Source organism: Streptopelia decaocto, assembly GCF_964273445.1.
Source record: "Streptopelia decaocto genome assembly, chromosome: 4".
NCBI classification, from domain to species: domain Eukaryota; kingdom Metazoa; phylum Chordata; class Aves; order Columbiformes; family Columbidae; genus Streptopelia; species Streptopelia decaocto.
The window spans coordinates 53668277-53690520 of NC_138658.1; the positions used below are offsets into that span (position 1 = coordinate 53668277).

A 22244-nucleotide genomic window follows, 5' to 3' on the forward strand; every position below is an offset into this window, starting at 1 on the left:
GCTGAACAGCTCAACCCGACTGAGCTGAGGCTGCACGTTGCTTCAGTCTCCCCCAACCTGCTGTTGTTTAGACCAAAGAAGTTAAAACTGAACGTGTACCCAGCTGTCAGTTGAGTGTATTTTGAATACTAGAGCCACATTTTTACCACCAAGCTGCACCCAGGGATCCCATTGCCCAAACAGCACTCACAAAAACACCCTGGTAGGATTTCATGAGGGACCTCAGCAGTTCCTTGGCGTTCACACCACACGCAGCAGCGCTGCAGTTGTACAAACCCCATCCCCATAAGCCATTCGGCTGAATCTTCTGCTGAGTTCTGCTATGTCCCGATTTCACTCTCTGCATTTGAGTTGCCACACTGTCCAAGCACATCAGTTCTATAGCTCAGGGAAAGCTGCATAATTAGGCACTACAATAACTTGCTTCACAGTTTGTTCCCAATGAAAAGTGCTGTTTAGCTTTGAGAGTCTGAAAATAGCCAGGCTGTGAAAACTGGAACAGTTTTGTGGGGTTTTTTTGACATAGCACAAAACCAAAATCCCCTGTTACTTTATCCTCTCTCCAATTTGATTTTAAAAGTCAGCAAGCTTGAATTCTTCATTTTGCAACACACTGTAACAAGCCCTGTGAAGCAAATATGGATAAGATGGGATTTTCAGTTATGATGTGATTCTGGAGCACATCTTCATCTGGCTTTGTCTGATATAACAACTCTCTGGAGCAAATGACACAACACAGCGTCCTGCCCTAGCGGTTGCTGCTCTTCAACACATAAAAATAGCAGCATGAACGGTTATAACCAAAGCTTAACCCACAGAGAAAAAAGACCATTTAATAGAACATGTTGGCAAAAATACATCTCAAAAGAGTTGAAACCAGGTATTAAATCTGTCAGTGGAGTGGGGACCATATAAAAATGTCCATAATTGCAATAGATTTGAAGATTCACAATATGACATTTTACATGTAATCTTTAATGTTCAAACAGTAACAATGGCTGCTTTTAAATTAGGGTAACAAAACCCAAAACTTTCAGTGAAGAGGCATTGCAAGAGTGGAGATGTAGAAACATATTTATTCCAAAAGCCAAAAGCTTTTTAACCAAGGACTGCCAATACCTACCCACTTGTGGAACTCTGCATAAGTATCACGCCTTTCAGGTTCTTCTACAAACATGCCAGTTTTAGTGTTTCAGGGAGCAAAGGATTTGCAATCAATACCAGAAGATAAAGTAGGAAAGAGAAGAGTACAAGAAAGATGGGCGGTGATGGGAGCCCTCATCTTATGTGCTTGGGTGCAGAAGCTTGTAAAGATTTAAAGCTGATATGTAAACCTCACAGGACACCAGTATGTTTTTATGACCAAAAGCCTCCCTTACAGTCAGGTTGGTGAATATTCACCAGCCTGGGAGCTGGCAGGACAATCACAAACTCAAGGGTCCTGTGCACCTCTGCTATTCAAGGCGTCTGCAATGCCAATACTTGCTCACCTACATCACAGGTGAGATCATCTCTGGGATTCACAGGAAGGGAATGATTTAATTTGGAAATTCTCTTTATAGAGGAGCTCAGAGGCAGAAAGGAATATGGAGAAGAGCACCTAGCCAGTTTTTCAGAGACAATCTATAAATAGATAAGATCTGAGCTATAGCTTATTTGCTTAGCAGGGTAACTCCTGAAGTCCCACCTTGGATTGGAATCAGCCAAGCCACTGCATTCATTCCTGTCGAAACACAGGAGCCTGGGCTCAGCCAAAACAGACACAGGTCATTCTCCCAGACCCACGTGGAGGGAGAAACATCCTACTGTGCTATGTGCCATCTTTTATGGCACCATACTATAAGCCCCTCAAAGGTCAGTTCTGAGCTAGCTGAAGGACAGAGAAAGGAAGAATAAAAGTCTTGCTGCACTAAAAAATCCCCCAGGAGATTTCCTCTCTGGGCAGCAGAAACCTTGGGATGAGATAGATCTGGAAGTCCTGAGAGGTGGTGCGGAGCAGAAGGGACAGATAACCTGAGGAGAAGTGGAACACCACAATTCACAAGGAATGTACAGCATTGTGGGTTGACCCCACTCTATCTTCTAGCAGAGTTCTCTTACACACCTGGAGTTTCCACCTCCTTAGTCTGACTTTCTATGGAAGACAGTAACTTTACCCAAGTAGGTACATCAGCATTTGACTCTTAGACTTGCCAGGCTCCCCAGGATGCAAAGCCTGTTTCAGTCTTATTTTGATACAACCCAGGCAGTCACACTTAGTACACAAACTCAAAAAATAATGTTATTTAGCCATTCTAAATGCGCACATTCAACCTTGCCATGTACTTAATTTTTCACTATAGAAGGTGACTGATTTCACTAAAACCACTATTTCAAAAAGAAGTATACTAAATGTATGTGAAAATTTTAGTGCTCATTAAAAATACCTTTCATCCCTGAAGACTGAAATCTTTTGCCTCCAGAATTAGAGCAGGGACAACATTGGTGATGACAGTGCAGGATAATCTCTGCCACCCCAACCATATGTTGAAACCATCCCTGACCGCAAGCCAGCCTTTCAGAGGTTGTAACCAGGTGAGGTCTAGGAAGAGTCAGGCTAGTTTCCTCCTGGTTGATCCCATCTTTGGCCACATTGCTGAAGAGCAAGATAACAAAATACATCTCAAAAAGCCACAGGACAGTTGTCAAATGTCACTAAGTTTTGATCACTCCTATGCTGGTCATACTGGGTTTGATTACTATGCAGTGGCCCAGGTATGTCTAAGAAGTGCTGGGCTTGCCTGCAGGCCATTTATTACATGGATAGGACAATTTGTTTCTGTGGCTAGCTAAAGGAAGAACCTTCAAAATGTAAAAATAAATTGTCAGCCTTTTACAACAACGTATACAAGAGTCTTTTAAATAGAATACACAGGGGTCAGATTTTTATACACTAAGTTCTTTAAAAGAAAAGCTCCACATGGACATACATGTCAAGAGGTGGGGGTTGATTCAGGCAGAAGTTTGTTGTTAAATAAATGCAGACAAACCAACAACTGATGAACATCAACAGAAAAAGAAAAAACAAAAAAAACCCAACAAAATCAATGCAGATATTATCTGCAGATCTCCAGGCTAAGCCTGCTCCAGTCCAGGGTAGCAAAGTCCAAACATGGGCTTGTGAATAAGGGGATGCACCTGCACCTTTTGTTTTCCAAGAGAGTGTCCATGTGTGTTGGCAGGGTGCAGATCAGAGAGAGTGCACATCTGTCTCACCAGGGGCACCTGCACTGTGGTTCTGCCAGGAGTCCTCCTTTGATTCACCTCCCATTCCATCTGCTGCGGTATCTTTGTGCGAAGACGGAAAGAACGAACGCGGGCAAACCCAGTGCTGACAGTCCTCAGAAGATCTTGCACTCGTTAATGGCGAAGAGCTTCCGCCTGTTCTGCCGTTTGGCTTGATTGACTGCTGTCCGCACAGCGTACTCAAACACCTGCTGCACCCCGCGGTTGCTGAGGGCAGAGCACTCCAAATAGCCTTTGGCTCGCACGTCCTGGGCCAAACGCTTCCCATCCATTGGGCTGATGCAGGAGGAGCGGTAGGGCCCCGTGTCGCGCTGGTCGGTCTGAGTGGCCACCACCAAAATGGGGATGCGTGGCAAATGGCTGCGGATCTCGCTGATCCATTTGTTCCTCAGGTTCAGAAAGGAATTGTGATTTGCCACTGAGTAGCACATTAATACCACATCTGCCTGTTGGTATGAGAGGGGGCGAATGCCTCTGAAGGCATCGCTGCCAGATGTGTCCCAAAGACCCAGGCTAATCTGTACACCATCCATGAAGACGTCCACTCCGGTATTTTCATATACAGTGGGTCTGTAGTCATCTGGAAAAGTCTCAGAGGTGAAACGCACCAAGAGTGAGGTTTTGCCCACTGCAGAGTCTCCCACCAGGACACACTTGACTGAATCCAGCATTTTATTAACGTCCAGGGCCGAGAGCGCTGTTTCTGTGCAGCAGAAGTGGGATGGAGAGATGCAGTGGTCTTGAAAGCTCTCTAGATAACTTCCATTTGGTAAGAAACCATCCAAATGTCTTTACTTCTCAAGACTTCATAGTGTCACTTGGGTTTAAAATCCCCTCTTCTCCCACGCGTCTCTATGGTGCTGTCAGTTTAAAATCCTCAGTGAGTCAAATGGTGTTTCTGGAAGAGTAAAAATAAAATGTAACATTTATAACCCACAGAGAACAGACTGCTCTTCATCAAGATAAAGCCACCTGGACATGTCTTTGGACAGCCATGGGGAGTACCCCACACCGAGGATGCTGAACTTTGCTGTTCCCTCCCAGCTGGCTGCATGTGCAACAGCCATTCACATAAATAACCTTCTTGCTGCTCCACGGGGGCTAACAGTCCTGTCACCTCTGCCATTCTCCACTGAGACCAACTTTTTTTTCCCTCTGATTGTCTAAAAAACACTAAAATAAATTTCACTTTGGTATAACTGCTAGTAACCTGCTTTTAGTGAGACATTTCCTCCCTCTGACTTTCGCCAAGACGGACATAATCCTGAATCCCTCTTAACCCTTCAGTTCAGAATCCCTTGAAAACGTACTCATGCTCTCTAGAGGCAGTCAAGAGAAAAATAGCCCTTCACTAACCAATTTGACTATTTAAGGAATCCTGTAATGAACACTAACACAGAACCGCTTGTGACAATGAGGAAGCAAAGACTTCAGGTTTGAATCTTGAGCAACATGAACCTCAACAATTTTCAAAGCAAAGAAGGATTCACAGCAAAAATACAAAAAAGTTCAAAATTTTTCTTACAAATCACTTTCAACAAGAAGCATAAGCCAAAGAAAACCACACCACCAGTGCTTGACCCAGTCACACAACTTCATTTGAAGGAGATACAGCTGCCCTGACATTTACTCTGTTGTAAAACTGAACTGAGAGTACCTCTTCAGAGTGTGTAATTGCTTTTGAGCTCCTGCCAGCATTCAGTCAAATTTTCCTATTTTGAAAGCATTTGCCTCTTCCCCACTAGATGTCTGCAAGATTCACCGCTCACACAGGGCGACACGCAAGATGCTATGGAAATCACTAACTGCAAAACTGAAGGCAAACTAGTTCTGCTCAACAAAAGTAATTTTTAAAAGTATCACTGCATAATTTCAAAATGTACTGTGTATGCTATACAAATAACATATTTCTGTCTCCTTCATGTATGAAGAGTCACAGCTTAAGGTTATTTGCACAGAAATGAATGATGGCCACAAAAAGCATCTATTCTACATTACCATAATGCTCTTCAGTTTCACCACCTGAACCCCACCAACACCCACCCACCTACCCACCCACATTTCGAGTACACTCAAAGCTTTGGCTTACTCCACAAAGGGGAAAAACAAAGCAAAACAAGAGAAAAGCACCAGATGATCTTAGGAGAGAACACTTTACAGGCACTGACAACTGCTTCTGGCAAGTGCCCTGCTTTCACTTTGCAGTGAGGCAGCGCCCTACCTCCTCCCGTGCTGCTGGCACACCCGCAGCTCTCACACCCATGCACTGGCCAAAAGAAGGCATGCGGGCGGCTTGGCCAGAGCACGTTGTTTTATAGAGGCTGCACCAAGCGTGTGGGACCGTTCTCGTGTGCACTTGGGTTACCGGTACCAAGAGGAGTCATTGCAACAGGCGGCGTTTCCTGCTCCGCCAGCCCCACCGCGCTCTCGCCACATCAGCTCACTTCTGGGAAGTGGGATGGAGGCCCAGGCTGCCGCACAGCATTCCTGGATGCCGGGAAACAACCTGCTCCCTGGATTCAAGTTTTGGTGGCAGCAGCTGGAAATTTGCTTCTAAAGATTCAGTAGGTCTAACTCCACTGTTCTCCATTCTCTGTTCCACAAACAAGCTCTCAAGGGAATTAAAACAAGACATTTACAAAATATATCTATAAAAAATTTGAAAAGTACATGCAGGACGCACAGTTCAATCACTTAAATGCATCATCATCTTTCCTTCGGGGTATTCTACTTCAAAATTGTGTAAGCAGTACAGTTTGAAAACACCGCAATTCACCACAAGCCAGTAGCATATGATTCAGACAAAGCTGCGTGTTAGCATGTAACTAGTCTCTTTTTCAGAACAAACATTTATTTGGTACAAATTGTCCTTAATGCCTTTAGGTTCATTATTTTGTATATATTTGGATGTGGTGAAAATAAGGATATCTGAAGTATGACTTTTGCTATCTCATAAACGCCAGAACAGAGAAAGACAGATAAAAGGACTGTTCTGGTAATCAGCCTGTTGATTACCAAGTCAGATTATTTTGCCTATTTTAAATGAAAGTATATAAATGATTAAAGACTGAAAAAGGTATTAAGGATTACTGAGTATGGCTAGTCAACACACACAATAACCAAAGCTAAAATATTCCACCATGACGGAATTGTTTTCAAAGCAAATTATGTTTTTCTACAATCCATTGACGAATAACGATGACCAGTGTCTAACAAGGTCCATGTTCTGGTCCCATGGACAGAGTGCCATCAGTGGTCCTGATCTTGCTGTTGTCCACAGCCATGTGGAGTTCATGTGCCCCCATATATAGTTGAGACTACATATGAGCATACTGAAGATACCTTTTTAATTATGCACGGAGCCTGTTCTTGGTGCAGCCTCAGGGTAAGAGCAGTATTAGTGTATCAAAATAATTATGCAATCTCACCTCAATTAATGGAAAGCTCTTTAGATTATACATCAACAGAAAACAATGTCCTTTAAAGGACAGGCCAGTACTGGGCACTTCTACACTCGGTATACAACCAGTTCTATAAATATTTGCAAAAGCTTTGGTTCCTTTCTCTCATAGAATATACTACGGTCTTGGTCTGACAGTACAGCATGCTACACCCATTAAAAGACTGCAGAAAATCTTCTGATCACAGACAGTTGAGTCTAAGCTACTGCCGGATTTTTTTTCCAACAATCTGGTTTTCCAAATTTTACTAACTTTATCAAGTCCATTTTGCACCTGGAATTCCAGATTTAAACCTGTATCTTCTAGTACACTACCTTGGTTTATGCTTTCACCACTTGTAACAATAGAAGATTTTATTTTAAAAAGGTGAGAGCTTCTATAATATTATTAACTATAAGAATATATGTCTAATTCTCATGCAGTCATTCTGAATAACAACCTTTAATATACCTTAAGATTAACCTCCAAGAAAATTCTTGCACAGTTTTAGATAGAGCCCTGCTTTTCAACTCTTCCATATTGCCTATGTAGCTAATGCAACATTTATTTTCTTTGCTTTCCTATTTTTATTGCCTCTGTCTTTGGAATACAGAGCCTTGGCACTGGTGTGCAGTTATAGAGCCCTCAAACTTCACTGGTGACGTGAGCACAAAAAGCCGTAAAACAGCCGCGCTCTGGGCACTGCCCGTCCTGCACCTCAGCAATCTCAGGCAAGTAAATAATACAAAGAAGGTGAGCGGTGTTACCAACCATAATACAGTGAGATGGGAAAGAGGAGCACAGCAGCACCAAGCTCTTTGCAGGTGGAGGATTCGATCCTATGAAAAACTAATCTAATATTTGTTGAAACAACTCTACCAACAAAGGAAAGCAGGACCGCTTGTATTGGAAGGGGTAAATCTATCAACTAGACCAAAGGGGATTTTCATTTTTCCCAGGAATGCCTCTGGCATCTACAGTGAGGTCATTGTGAGCATGACTCACTATGGCTAAACATCCGCAGAGGATGGACAGTGTCTTATGACAGGGGAAAATAAAGAGAGTCAGGAACTCCTAATTTCAAAACCAATCTTGGATATTGATAGTGCACTCTGGAGTAGGCTGAGGTTTGGAAGGAATTAGCTCATACATAAAGAAACTACGCAGGCAAGACAACAGGCTTTTCAGATCAGGCAGTCACAAAATGCTTCAGAGAGTAAAAGCAATTAACATGCTAACTATTATTGCCATTATCCGGTCCCTACCACAATTACATCTCAGTGCAGTTCCTGTTGATATCAGGATAAGAGCAGGCTAATTTTTCAGTTTGAGCACTGTGTACAGTAGCTCTTGAAGAGACCTGATGTTGCAAGGAAATAAAAATATTTATACTAATAAAAAAACTTTAAAACCACTGGGGAGACTTCCACTTGCTGTGCAAGGCTTGGATGCACATATTGTACTTGACTGCCCACATTATTCCTGTGAGTTTCACCTCATGCAGAGGTTGGGTCTGCAAAACATTGTCTACAATTCTTGTCTATCATGTTGATTATAATGGCTGCTCCTTCTAACTGCACCACAGATACATAAAAACTCTCCTTGCATCTCTTAGAGCCTCTTGAGGAGAGGAAGGAGACATGGAGACTACCCTTACTGACTAGAACAAAGCACAGCTCCACACCTTCACCTCCATGGGTGCAGCAGGTGCTTCAGGGCACGGACTGGGCCTGAGAACAATTCCTGAGAGAAAAAGGAGAGGGAGGAGGAGGAGGAGGAGGAGGAGGAGGAGGAGGAGGAGGAGGAGGAGGAGGGCTGGCAGGAAACCAAGACAGGGCAGAGGTGCTGTTGCCTGGTTAGGGGCAGCATCCAGAAGATGCAGCAGGGAAATGACTGGCCCCTGTAATGGAGACACCGTGGCCATTGCAGATCCAGTCTGGGTGCCCAGATCCAGACTGCTGCACAGGCCTTTGCTGCCACAGCATGGGGCTACTGAAAACTAACACATGGGCTGCAGCCCGTCTGGAGACAGCAGCTGGTCTGCGAGAGAATGGCCCCTTGCTGCGAAGTTTTCTGTCGTGCATTCATTAAGCTGATGCTCTGACATTTGCGTTAGTCACCTCCTGGTTTGTAAACTCATTTTAAGATAATTTTAATCTATAGCACTACGTGGCCCTCGTCTTGCCAGTCTAGGAAACAGCCTCCCTCCACCTCAGACAGTGTCAGCGCTTCAGTCCGCAGCGGCATTCAGTGGTGGTAGCTCTGCCATGAAGAACTGGCGCTCAGCCCCTACCTGTGCAATGTGCTGAATCTTTTCCCCAAACTGCTCCAACAAAAAAAATCTGCATTCAACTCATTCACTTTCCAAGCAGGCTACCACAGGGGACATCTTTATTCTCTGGCATCTTTATCCTTTGAGGGCAGGTTATTTCATTGGCAGAATGTTTCAGCTGTCTGCTATATTGATGACACTGATGGATCAATTGCCCAGGCTTTCTCTCAATGTGTTCTTATATTTTAAAGAACTGAGAGGATGCCTAGAAGCTTTGTTGAGAGCTTTTATACACACATTTTATCCTTAAGTACAAGCACACTTGCAATGGCTCCCTAAAATTAGAAGAGCAAATAACATGCAATGAACCCACATTTTCAAAGCCAAGATGTCCTGTCATTTCAAAAACAATCTTCTTCCAGAATTAAAAAAAAATTCAGACAGAAGAACTTAGAAATCGTTCTTTCACTCTCGTATTCACAAAACTGAAATCCTGTTCCTGTTTTCAAATTTCAGCGCTTTGTTTTGAAAAACATAAAACTTTTTAAAAAAATTCTCAATTTATGAAATATAAAGAAAATGGACAACCACTTTCTTAACAGCCTTTGCAAAAAATCACTACTGGATCAAGACAGCACCTGAATTTGCCAACTTTATTCCTAGCAAGGGAACTCAAGTCATCAGGTTTAAAGGAAATTCTCTCCTCTTGAGACTGGGGAATCTTGCTATAAAATAATGACAAATACAGACCAATATTGTTTAGAAGATGAAATCAGACATTAAGTCCTAGTAAAGAAAGCTTTCCATATAAGAAAATCTACATATTTACACACATACTTACACACTGCACATATATATAAAGCTGTATAATGAGATATATTAAATTAAAATTGCTAGTTCATTACTTTAGTAACAGTACTTCTAATTAATATATATAAGCAACGGATAATGACGTATAAAGCTCTACTGAATTTACTACAGTCACTGAGAAAAACTTTAACTCTCATTTTAGTTACCCAACTAGATTATTCTATCTTCAAGAACCCTTTTAGCTGTGACTAATCACACCTCGCTCCAGCTACTTACAAATTAAACTTGAACACAAATTATTAGAACCACTCCAAAATTAACAAAAAATCTGTAAGGCTCTCATGTACTGATCCGAGATCTTAAATTCAATAGAAGTCAATGGAATTTGGCAGTACTAAGTACCTGCTTCAAAATTCAAGCCATGAGTCTGAAGTAATTTTCCTCCACGTGTTTATGGCACAACATTGTAAATTATGGACTATGTGGTGTTCATAGCACTACGGGGCATTTTCAAAAGTAACCTATTTTCAGTATAAACGTTGCATTCTCTCCAAATGAAAATGCAGGTAAATCAAGTGTAGGAAAGTAAACTCTTCACAGTGGACCAGCTCATGTGCTGTTCTCACTCAGATCCAACCCCCTCCAAAGTCAGCAGAAGTGGAACGGCATGTCGTGTTCGAACTGTGGCATGTGCCCTTGCACTTACCGAGCGTTCCCCTTCTGCAAGACACTGCGTATGTCACCTGCCTTTCCCACCCTTCCCTGGGATCTTTGTCCTCTCCGCTCTTAAACAGAGAAGAAATGCTTCTGGAGTCTCACCACAGATACAGCTGTACATGGAGCAGCTGGTGCACAAATGTCATACGTGTGTATGCTCGAGCACAGACATTTGCCAACCATCTGACCATCTGCATTTACTCATAGCCAGTGTTTTTGTACACATACACATATGTATATATATGTATATATGTATTCACCACTGACTTAGAGCTACTTTCGGACCCAGATGGGGATACAGATACGCTTGCAGATGAACATGGATAAAGCACTATACGCTGACTGTAGCGCTACACACGTGCCCATGAAAAGTCACGTTATCAGAATGGACTCACAGTTAAAAATAAATTTCCACCCAAGTCCAACTGCCTTGTAGCCAAACAGAAGGTCTGGTATTATAAAATGTATGATATTTAAGTCATTGACTTCAATGAGACTACTATGTGTGTACAATTATTCACATGTGGAAATGTTCGCAGCTTTGGGCCCCAAACCACTTCAAATTTTTCATGCCACATCCTCTTTTAATACAGTTCACCTTTTTTGAAGTTTGAGACTAATCAAAAAGGCACTTACAACATATTTTTGTAGATTTTTTTTTACAGGTTTAACTCTTAAAATTCTCCCCAAATTTTTTTTTGGCTGACAAAATGTAAAGTATTCATTTATTTGCAACCATCAACACTTATCGTGTTTTCTTCCCAGAAAGCCTAGCCCTTTCCCTATTTCTGTTTTGGGATTTTTTTACCATCTGCTGATCCAGGCTTAATAATTGTGAAGTATCCATTTCTCTTTCATACGCAACTAATATCTGTTAGTTTTAAATACGCATTTGTAATTTCTTGCAGAATTGCTAGACTGGATGCACAGAAGTGTATATGCATACACAAAAATATCAACAATAAATCAGCATATATTTCAAAATGTAACTATTTCAACAATTAATCTATCCATCCATGTACAAAAATATGAGATCCATATGTACATGCACGTGTTCCTATGTCTATATACATATATAGACACGTATATATACATATGCGGATACTCGTTCATTTGCAGAACAGTTTGCTACAGATTGCTATACAAAACAGATGCATATTCAGTGTGAGATATCTTACCATCATTTGAAAACCTGCATACGTATTTTGTATCAAAGAATGAATGCATTATGGAAATGACCGTGATCTTTAAATTACTTTATTTCTACATATAGGTACACACGTGTATTTGCATATACATGAGCAGAAATGACTGCTGTGCTAAATCTGGATTTGCAATAACCTAAGAGTATAACTGATAGATAATAGAGTCTTAGACATACGTATAAAGAAATTGCATAGTCACACACTGTAAACAATTACATTTCTACTACGTATGCAGCAGTTCTTTACATGTTACAATGATTTGTTGTTACGGATATGCATGGATTTATATTAAATCCTGCAGCTGTGTAACATGGTAAAATATTAAAACTAAAAACCTGGCAACTGCACATACACACCTGCATTTGAGGGCAAAAGGGCTTCCCCTCGCAGCAGAGAGGGCTGGCTGCGGGTGTTTGGGCTCTAACGGGGGTAGGACCGCGCTCCTCTCCCTCGCCTGTGCAGCACTCATCTTCTTCACTGGGTCCCTTAAGCACTACTGAGTAACCAATATTAACAGTATAGCTAAAAGCTCATGTATGAACAATACAGATGATATGACGCCCTCCTCAATGTTAAAAAGTCTTTAAAAAAATTGTCCTACCATTTCTCTGCTGCCCGCCATGGATCACTCGCAAGATCTCCAAGGTTCCTTTCAGTTGTCTATTAAGTTTTATAAAATGCCTACCACAAAATAAGGAGACTCTCAAGCCCAGATCTTCTCCCCCTAACCTCAGGGGGAGGAGAAGGAGGTTCTCCATGTTAGTTAAATTATGTATTTGCATAAGTTTTATTTCAGTGGGAGGTAAATTAGGAGGAGGAAAATATTAGTTAGAACAGAATTATCCAATGTTTGATGGAAGGTTATTTTTGCATATTTTATGATAAGAAGAAAATGTGTTGAATGTATAGGTGTTTTGAGCAACAAATAATGATGTTTCAGTTGATCAAACAATCCACAATAATGACTTCTTGCTAAAACATATTGATCTTTTTTTTATTTGGGAAGAACACATATTTACTGCATGCAACCATTCGGTTCTGCTGTGATGAATGCTAAACTTCTTGAGGTAATGAGCAAAGCTAGCTAAGGAAGCAACAATAATTTGGTCAGTTATTTATTATATAACACTGAGAAACTGGCTGACAATTTTAGCTTTTCCTCTTTGAATTGCCAGCAACAAAAAGCTTTTCCTTATCTCTGTATATATTAGACTGTTTAAAATCATAGTCTGTATTTCAGCCAGAGGGAAACTGCCATCTTTTAAAATTCACTTTTAAATTTTGTGTGCACACATGTATATTAAAATGTTAAAAATCTGGAGGGCTTGCTTGGAAATAGTTTCAACCAGCTCACAAGTAGAAAGTGCGGTACAAAACATACAATTATCATAACATTTCCTGCATTTGTGGATTTAAGGTCTTTATCCTTTTGATTTGTTCTGTAAATTACGAAAGGAGTTGCCTTCCACAATCTATTCCACAATTCGGTATTCAAGCACTGTGCCCGGCACAAGGATAAAATAAGAGTTAATATGTATTTACAGGACAGGGAATAACATATTTTTTCTCACTACATAGTCTCCCTATAGTTCCCTAATCATAGTAAATTAGATTAAACACCATAAAGGGGCATGCCTACTTGCCTACATCAAATTGCATACATCCTATACATAGTTATGATTAATGCTCAATTTCAAATGAACATGCTGTCATTTTTTTTTTCTGGAATTATCACAAATTACACCTGGTAGTTCAGATTTTACATTGATTTTTATCTTACACCAACCATATGTCAGAGCAGAATATATATTTCAGTGCCTGATTTCCTTTACTTTTCTCCAATTCCGGTATAACCTTAATTTTTTGTTGCTTTTATATAAAACATATAATACTGCAGACAGGACTGGGTCACACGGAATAGGTTAAGAGGAGAAAAGCCTCTACTCTTTACCACCAAAAGTAATATACAAATCCTTCTCACTCGTTCTTCACTCCAGTATTTTGAGAAGCCATTTCAGGTACTTAAAGCTGACATCTATTTGGCTTTCGGCTGGTTTGAAGACCATACAAATCCCCACGACACAGTAAATCTTAATGCAGAGTTCCTGTTTTTCAGAGGGAAGCATTTAAAGATTTCCTTGATTTTCTTGTTCTTTACATATTTTGCATGAAAATGAACATGTATATGAAAAGAGAGATATTTTAGGAGAGCTACGGTTTAACATTATGAGAACATTTCCCATGCTGTATTTTTGAATCCTGGTGGACCTGATTCAAACTCAGAGATATTTCCCCCAACAGCTTTTCATCCAGAATTAAAACTCCACTGAAAGATGCATGAATTTAAAATCCTGCATTTAAATTGATGGAAACAAAAGAAATTACATGAGAGACTTTAAAGACAGATATTTTATAATATATTTTTGTAATGAAAAAAACACAAGCACACAGATGATGAAAGGAAGTTAATAGATAATTCGGTATGTCATTAATTCAATAACTTGGAACTCTAAAGACTTTACCAGCTTTTAAGAACAGTCATTTAATGGGGAAAAAAATAAAAGAAGGCAAGCTGCAGACTGTGTCCACCTGGATGCCTATCAGCAAAAGGAAGGAACAGCTTTCTCGCTAGAGTGAGAGATTTTCTTTCAATGACTGTGTGCACAGGAGATGACCAAAACAGATCCCTAACTATGTAGGGGTCTTGATCCCACACTTTTATATTAGGAGAGCCCATCTCGTCTGTATGTTGACATAAGGCAGGATAACCTTCAAAAGCGCCTCCCTGTCACTCACGTGGAAAAGATATATCACCAGATGGTACAAAAGCCTCAAACCAGGAGTGTCAGTAATGGAGACCGGTACTCCACACTCACACTTGTGTGTGACAAGCGGCATCGTGCATGGTACATAACCATAGCCCTTCGTGCCATCTTCTGCCAGGACAGGTGTTAGTTCCCTTTCTGGCACATGCTGGGTCTTTCCTATGTGACAGGTCACCAAGGCCCCCCATTGGGGAAACCCCCAAACCATAGCAGAATCCTCTTGTGGTTTCCAGTGAGTTCAGACATTTCATCAGGTAAAGACAAGCATGCCAAGTTCAGCACCCGCAACATCCTGTAGGAATTTACGCTTCTCTTAGGCTCTGTTACCAAATGCAATTCCTTGTGCAAAAGAAATACGACACAGGGTCAGCAGCAAGTGATTGTGCAGGGTGGGAAAGATCGAAGAATCTGCACAAAACACAGGGCACAGCCAGGAGCAAGGCCAGGAACAAGCAAATACCCCCATAACCGCTCTGCGAGGAACACACGCAGGCAGTGAGTGGTCAGAGCATGTTGCCAGCTGCCCTCCAGTTGCCACCCCAGCAGCGACGGCAATCTGCCAGCACAGCCTCCAGCAGAACGTGACCACTGGGACTACTGCTCCCTGCTACTTTGACAGCTGCTCATTTTAGACCCGATACACCAGTGTTTTGTACTCGTGACTTCCAGTGTTCACACTCATTGCTGTATTACAGAAGTTTTGCTGGCCCCAAATGTCTCCCCTTCCACTGCAGACTGACGCTTTTGGTGGATTAGGAAGGTTTTCCAGTTCTTCACTGACATAAGAATTGAAGCACAACTAAATTTGGCGAAGCTCTTATGAAACGATTTGGTTTTGTGGAGAAGAGCTAATGGTAGGCTACAACCCACAAATTTTGTTATTACATCGCTTTGTTGTATTTGTGTGATCCTGTTCAGTATTTTAAAGCAGTAATGCTTTAATAGTGGGCTCAAGACAGCTACAGACAACTACCTTTCTTAATTTCTACACTGGGATTATCCCAAGACATTTTTTAAACTGTGCTCATAGCATGGAAACGTTTGAAAACTGCTGATTTAATAAAACCACACACTGTTAGTCAAAATCAAGAACCTAATTTGGAAACGATGTTAACCTGTGTAACGTGATGCCTGAAATGTCACAGTAAGACTTCGAAAAAGTATGAAAAGGCAAGTTTCACAGTTACTTCTTTTATTTCTTTTCTAACCATAATCAAAAGCATTATTAAAAATCCTACTATTTTTCATTGTATGGCCAATGCCAAATCAAATTAATCACTTGAATGGTGCATTCAGAAACATTCAACAGTTTCTTAATTAAAGTTATAGAAGCACAGTGCCAACATTTTATGAAGAAAATTGAGGGTTTTTTTTAAGAGAGAAGAGGCACTTTTTGGTAAAAATCCTTTTCATTTAAAGCTCGAACCTCGCTGCTGAGATGCACCTAGAGCTGCACAGCAAAAGCAAGAGGCAAAACAGCAGAATTTCATCTCCCTGCCTCATGTCCTCCCGGCTGGTTAACAGAAAGCGTCACCAAGAAAAGTTCCTCGGGATCTTCCGCTGATGCAGCCCCGCTGCTCTACGAGACAGGCCAGAGATGCGGCCTGCCAAGACCGCCACCGCAATATCTGCTCATTTCCTGTGTGCTCTGGGTGTAGTGCAAAGTGTCCACTTATATCTGCAAGACTTATATGGCTTGCCCCTCGCTGTACAAGAGATTGCCTCCCCGATATCACTGGCAGCTGTTGCTAGCCGATGCAACTTTAGCATCCGTCTCTGAGTTGCTGGATTTACGCAGCAGGCAGAGTGCTTTCATTTCATCCCCAAATTCAAACTCCCAATGGAGCATTTCAGCCAGAATCTGTTAAGCTTCTACATACAAACATTTTCTTGAGAAAGCCTGTCACTGGGCTGGAAAAAGTAATTTTAGTAACTTTCTGGAACTATAGCTCCAACCTCATGTTTTTACTGTGCTGCATGTAGACACAGGGACTGTCCTCTGATGTAGGCAATCATGTGAGGTCGCATGCTTATCTTCGATGAAACCATCTCACTCTGCTTTAGCACAGTAAAATTCCCATACGATGGGTTTAAATGATAGTAATTTACAGCCACTTTGCCCTGCCAATGGACTATGAGTTTTTGTCTTGCTATACATGAGAATCAAGTCAATTTCTAACATTTTCATTCTTTGCTCTGGAACTTAGATAGCAAGTACAGATTACTTATGAAAACGCAGATTCTCTATAAATACAGAACTACTGTTTTTCCTGGCTTGTAGCACCTAACCTAGCTTGCTATTATGCCCGACCAGGCCTACTTTATCAGCTTAGCAAGAAGCAAGTGCACATGGGGCTTTTCTACCCTGTGGTTACTGCACAAGTCTCAAACATGGTATTCACATCAAGTCTGTACACACCATCTCTGGTAAATTGGACTTCACCTGTGTGATACATCCTCAGAGCTGTCTTTGAAAAATTATATTAAACCACATTCTAAAGTCAAGTAAGTATATGTGTATGGTCTGTTCTACTGGAACATTCATAAACACGCACTGGTCTAAATGGTGGGGTTTAGAAACATAAAATACAAAGAAGCACAATGAAATGCACAATCCCGCCTTATTCTGGCGGGAACAGCAGGCCGACATATAGTCACATCAAAAAAGCACTGACAGATCTGCTTGCTAACAACTATCTAATCTAATTTATCCTACCTTTTTCCTCTGCAAGTGTTTTCTTCAGGATAAATCCCGTGTTAAAGCTGGTCTCCTCCAGATTCCACAGCCCCACTTGCACCCCATTCAGAGGTGGAAACACAGCTGAAAGAAGAAGTTGGAAAATCTTAAAGCCACATCCAGAATTTTTGCAGGGACCTGTGTCAGAGCGATGGTTCCAGGCTCTGTGTGCTCCCTCCTCATTCACCTTTTACTTTAACTACTTCTAATTGAAAATGTGATAAGACCACCCCACCAACACCAGAGCATCGTAACATGCAGGTTTTGTAGGCAGAATCTAGAAATCGGTGTGCACAGATGTGCACATAGGCATACTGCTCTCTAAGGGGACCCTGCACCATGATCGTGCCACAGTTGGCTCAGAAAGCAGAGAAGAGCCCATGGGGGTGAGATGAAAGCAGAGAGTTCCAGCCACCGCCATTTAGATGGCAAACGTAGCCCTTCCATCTCAGAAGGCAGCAGAGGCGCTTGTTAGACCCAGCAGGGCCAAGCAGCCACTGCAGCCAGAGCCAGTGACAGATATGTTCGCAAATTAAAAATACTTTGAATCTCACTTCGGTCCTAAGAACCCAAATTTCACCTTTCTCAAATTCTCACAATAAAATCTTCACCTAAATTTGCTTCAGAACATTTAAGATGAAACAGAATAGTCTTCTCATAACAATGATGTACTTCACAAATGGGGAAGAAAGCCATCCTTTAAGATGCTGCAGGTTTACACATGCCTGTCTCTCCTGGGTTCATAGTTCATACAACAGCAGAGGTGATCAGAATCTGACTCACCATTTTTAGAGTAATTCCATTTTCTCTCTTTTTTCTTACATCAGTTAATGTGGAAAATACTGGCATGGCACGGTCCATCACACCTCTCTTTCTACTTTTATACATGGCCTTTTTATGCTGAAATGGAAACAACCTCTGAACAAATGAAAGTCCAGAAGATACAGGACCAGGGGCAGGTTAGACCAGTGTTTAACAGGACGTCACAATACTGAGTATTTGACAGATAGTATTAAAAGTAACACTGATTAGGTGAATCAGTTTTAAAAACTTAATAAAAGTAAAACTAAAGATACTGAATTTTATTCAGAATATCAATTCACATTAAGACTTTTATCAAAAAAAAAAAAAGAAAATGCAAAGAACTCACCAGACGCAGGAAGCTGAAAATGACTGTTGAAAATAAAGGTCACGGAAGTCAACTATTCTAGACGAGATAGGGGAAGAAAAAAGAAGAGTGGCATTCTGTGTTCTCGGCTTTTTCAGATGGACTTCTTTTTTAGCAGATTAGAACTATTATATTATTGAGAGTTAAAAAAAACCAACAACCTCAAGAGGTAACCAGAGACTGCTGCACACACAAGCTAAATTAGTCCTGGCAACTGGGTCTAGCCCATCCGGAGGCAGCAGTGACAGCAGACCCAGATGTAGTGTGACGAGAAACAGTGGAGCGGTTTAGGGTAAGTCAGCTTCCTGCGGAGAGCTCCTCAGCTCTGCCTGTGTGGGGTTTGTTGTGGGTTGGTACATGAGTGTTTAAGTCTTTCTCTCTTTGGTGACTAGGGGAGCAGATGTAAAAACCTAGAAGATGGGGGAGGGGGACAGAACCTCCAGGCTGTAGAAAGCTTTCTCTTTGCACCTCTCTGCACCGGTGCCTAATGGCACAGCACAGCCCCACAGCCCCTGGATGTGCCGGGGGAAAAGGGGCAGATCGGCAACTCCTCGGCAGCGCAACGTGTGATTCCTTCTCCAGTACCATGAATGAGACTTGGGATATTTCTTATGGAAGCTGGAATATGGCCCTGCCTTAAAAAGAAAGAAAAAAAACAAAACAAAACAAAACAAAACCAAAAAAAACCACAAACAAACAAACAAACAAAAAACCCAACACATTTAATTGAACTTGTGCAGGCACTTTTGAGCTGATTCAAGCTCGAGTTTGTCTTAATTCAGTGAAGATTCCTCACAGTGCTGGTTAGGATTGACCAGCATCATTTCAGTAGCATACACTTTCTCTCTTCTGCCAGCACAAGAGGGCTGAGCAGGAGGAGGGACCCCAGGCACGGAGACTCCCACCTTTCCCAGCATAGACGCCTTGAGCTGACTGCACTCTCATCACTTCCAGTTCTCCTACCACAACTGAAAGTAAAGCTCTGATGATAGTTTCAGGATTTCAAGTGCCAGCTCTATGGTCCATACTCCAGGAGCTGGGAGCACAGGAGGCTGTCCACTTTGGATGACCAGGCAATCAGACGGCAGGGAGGACACCCCTGTCCCATACTCCTGAAGCAGCACAAGAGCGCAGACATGGCAGGAGAGCCACCTCAGAGCCCAATGCGAGGGTCCCCGATGGCCAGCACAGTGGGCTCGCTGCTCCTCCATCAGAGGCATGAGCAGTGGGTTCCTCAGCAGCCTCAAAACCGGCCCTGGAGTCAGAGAACTGGAACAAAGTTCTTTCCAGAAAATAATAGGGGTCAGTGAAGCCATTTCAGACCATCTCTATCCACGAAGCGGTAGGAACAAGCTGCCTGATCCAGATCTAACACCATGCATTTTGTGTTCCTTGCAGGATGGGAAATCTCTGAAGACAGCTAATGCATTTGTCCACATTAACATTATGACAGGGCAACGCATCCCAAGATGAAGTCATGCCACTTCCAAGAGTGATTTTAAAACAACAAAATAAATTACAAGATAAAGCAAAAAGGAAACAAAAAGATAATTTACATGTGGATGAAAGGCAGTTTGTGCCAAAACTACAAATAGCTGCTGAAATAACCTGTGTAAACACACTGTAAACCTGCTGGTAGGAAGCTTGCAGAACAGTGCTGCACAGTTCAGTTGCAGAATCAATTAATTTATTTTCCCTATGAAACGAAATCAATTCAGTTAATTATCAGCAGGGATGAAAGTGAGGAAGGGTGGCTCACAGAATTCATTTTTAGAATACTATCTCTACCCCTTAGTTTGAGGCAAGATTTTGAGTAAGGGGCTTCAGCACATTATCAGTTCATGTGAGAACTTGTGTTACTGAATTTTCACATTGAATACCTATTCTGTTTTTAACCAGGTTTGGGTTTCCCAATACCAGTGCGTGCAATCAGGCAATAAGTTTCCATTGTGATTGTGATAAAGAAAATCAGACACCTAAACATTCTGAAATGTTTCCACCAGAATGCTGTGGCTTGTCAGAAGTAGGAAAATAAATACCATTCACAAATTATTTTGATATAAATGTCTTTGGTGACCATCACCCATTTTAGGTCTGCTACAGATAGCAGTTGTTTAAAAATGCAACTACTCTTTTCTGGTTTGTGCTGCAGACTAATCCAGATGTGGGGCCAGCTGGCTAAGCAGTTTGCATTTTGGGTAAAGAGCGCATCCATCTGTAAAATACTTCATAAACTACTTTTTGAATTGAGTGAGCTCAGCAAAAAAAACCCAAGGCTGTAGAATAAGAAAAGTGTTCTAATGTCTTGATTTCCATCCATTTCCCTCCACTGTGCTTCCTGGAGCATCTTGACCCAATAACTCCCCAAAAATAGTTGAATGTCAAATTTATTTTTGCTTCTTCCATTCCTTTGTTTTGTGTTTCTGTTTGTGTTTTTGTTTTTTCTCAGGGATGTACATGCTTCATGCACTTGCCCCATGACTTCATTTCCTAGTGACCTGGAAAGAGAGTCTCAGCTCCACACTTTCTGCACAACATGTAGGCAATTCCAAAGTTAGGAGCAATATTGCAGCCTGACATGTTTCTTTTGACCCTTGCTTTTTTTTTCTCTTACTGCAGTTTTTCTGCTCCTTTTCACCTCTTTATGCTGTGCAATGAAGGGGAACATCTGGCTGTGAGAGAATATTGTTAATACATTAAAAAATACGTTGCTTCTCCTTTTTTTTTAAACTCAGTATGAGTCATTATCTGGGACTTTCAGAAACAAACACTCAGTTGCGGAAAATATAGGGGTGGAGTGGAGGGTTGCAAATTAGTTTTGCATTTAAAAGTAAGTTGACAGCAAAAAATGAAGTCTTAAAACTCAACAAAGGGTTTATGATCAATTATGTAAAATAACATTATCCAGGGTTTTGTCATGTAAACACATGGGCCAGTTTACAATGAAATGTCGCTTTTGTCTCTGTTTTCTGCCTCAGTTGGAGAAACCAGCAGGCTGCTGATGCTAGGAAGGGGTTTGAGATCAAGGAAGGAAGCTATTCCTGTCCCCCCTGCCTGATTTCCTTTTTGTTCTCAGATTCACTCAGCTCTGATTTTGGTCTGCCTCAAACAGCGTGGTATATGCCACACTCAGGAAGTAAACCATGATGCTCCTGATACCTGTTGTATTTAGCCCTACAGGCCTTTCTCCTGTCCTAGCTGCCCATTATATTATACAAAATAAAGTTCATTGTTGCTTATGTCTAGGCACTGCACCAGAGATATAAACAACACACAAATTGTGTGCCTGTTTGGTTAAAAAAGAGCCAAATTTGTTTCTTTTACCATTTGCGAAGGGAAGTAGGAAAAATATATGTGGTCCAGATGCCAGCTGTGTGTTGGGAAAACAGATGTGGCTATTTGCTTTCCCTCGGTTCCTGGGCAGTACAGGTGAAAGCAGGTAGGTTGCCCAGACCCATTTCAGATTCCTTCCCAGGAACAGATACCTCAGAGAGAGGGAGGCTTCCTCACAGCACCGCAGAGAGCATTGCTAAAGTCTCTGAAGGAGACACAACAACTTCTGCAGCATAATTCCTTGTCATGTAACTAAATCTGAAAGGGGAAATGAAAACGCAGTTTCACAAGCAGTTCCTACAAGGATTTTGGAAAAATTCTCGCACTATTAATAACTTCACCTTGATTAATTTAGGCTCTGGCTCCTCAGCAAGCTAACACAGTGGTTAGACACCCCCCAGTTTTGGTATTGCAGTGGCACAAACTGAGGCGTGCAGTGGTAAAACAGAATC

The 22244-nt window shown here is 41.6% G+C and overlaps 1 protein-coding gene across 2 annotated transcripts; it reads right to left on the reverse strand.

Annotated features, from left to right (window-relative positions):
- Positions 1–585: 585 nt before the first annotated feature.
- On the reverse strand, positions 586–18578 carry RHOH (ras homolog family member H). Of its 2 annotated transcripts, XM_082051406.1 has the most exons (3): positions 18442–18578; positions 17271–17375; positions 586–4183 (listed from the first exon to the last, which is right to left on the reverse strand). In XM_082051406.1, the coding sequence occupies exon 3, from the start codon at positions 3954–3956 to the stop codon at positions 3381–3383; it is 576 nt and encodes a 191-aa protein (XP_081907532.1). In that variant the 5' UTR covers positions 3957–4183; positions 17271–17375; positions 18442–18578; the 3' UTR covers positions 586–3380. The 2 variants fall into 2 exon arrangements, with proteins under 2 accessions (XP_081907532.1, XP_081907533.1); XM_082051407.1 differs by lacking the exon at positions 18442–18578 and having other exon boundaries at positions 17271–17408.
- Between the last annotated feature and the right edge of the window lie 3666 nt (positions 18579–22244).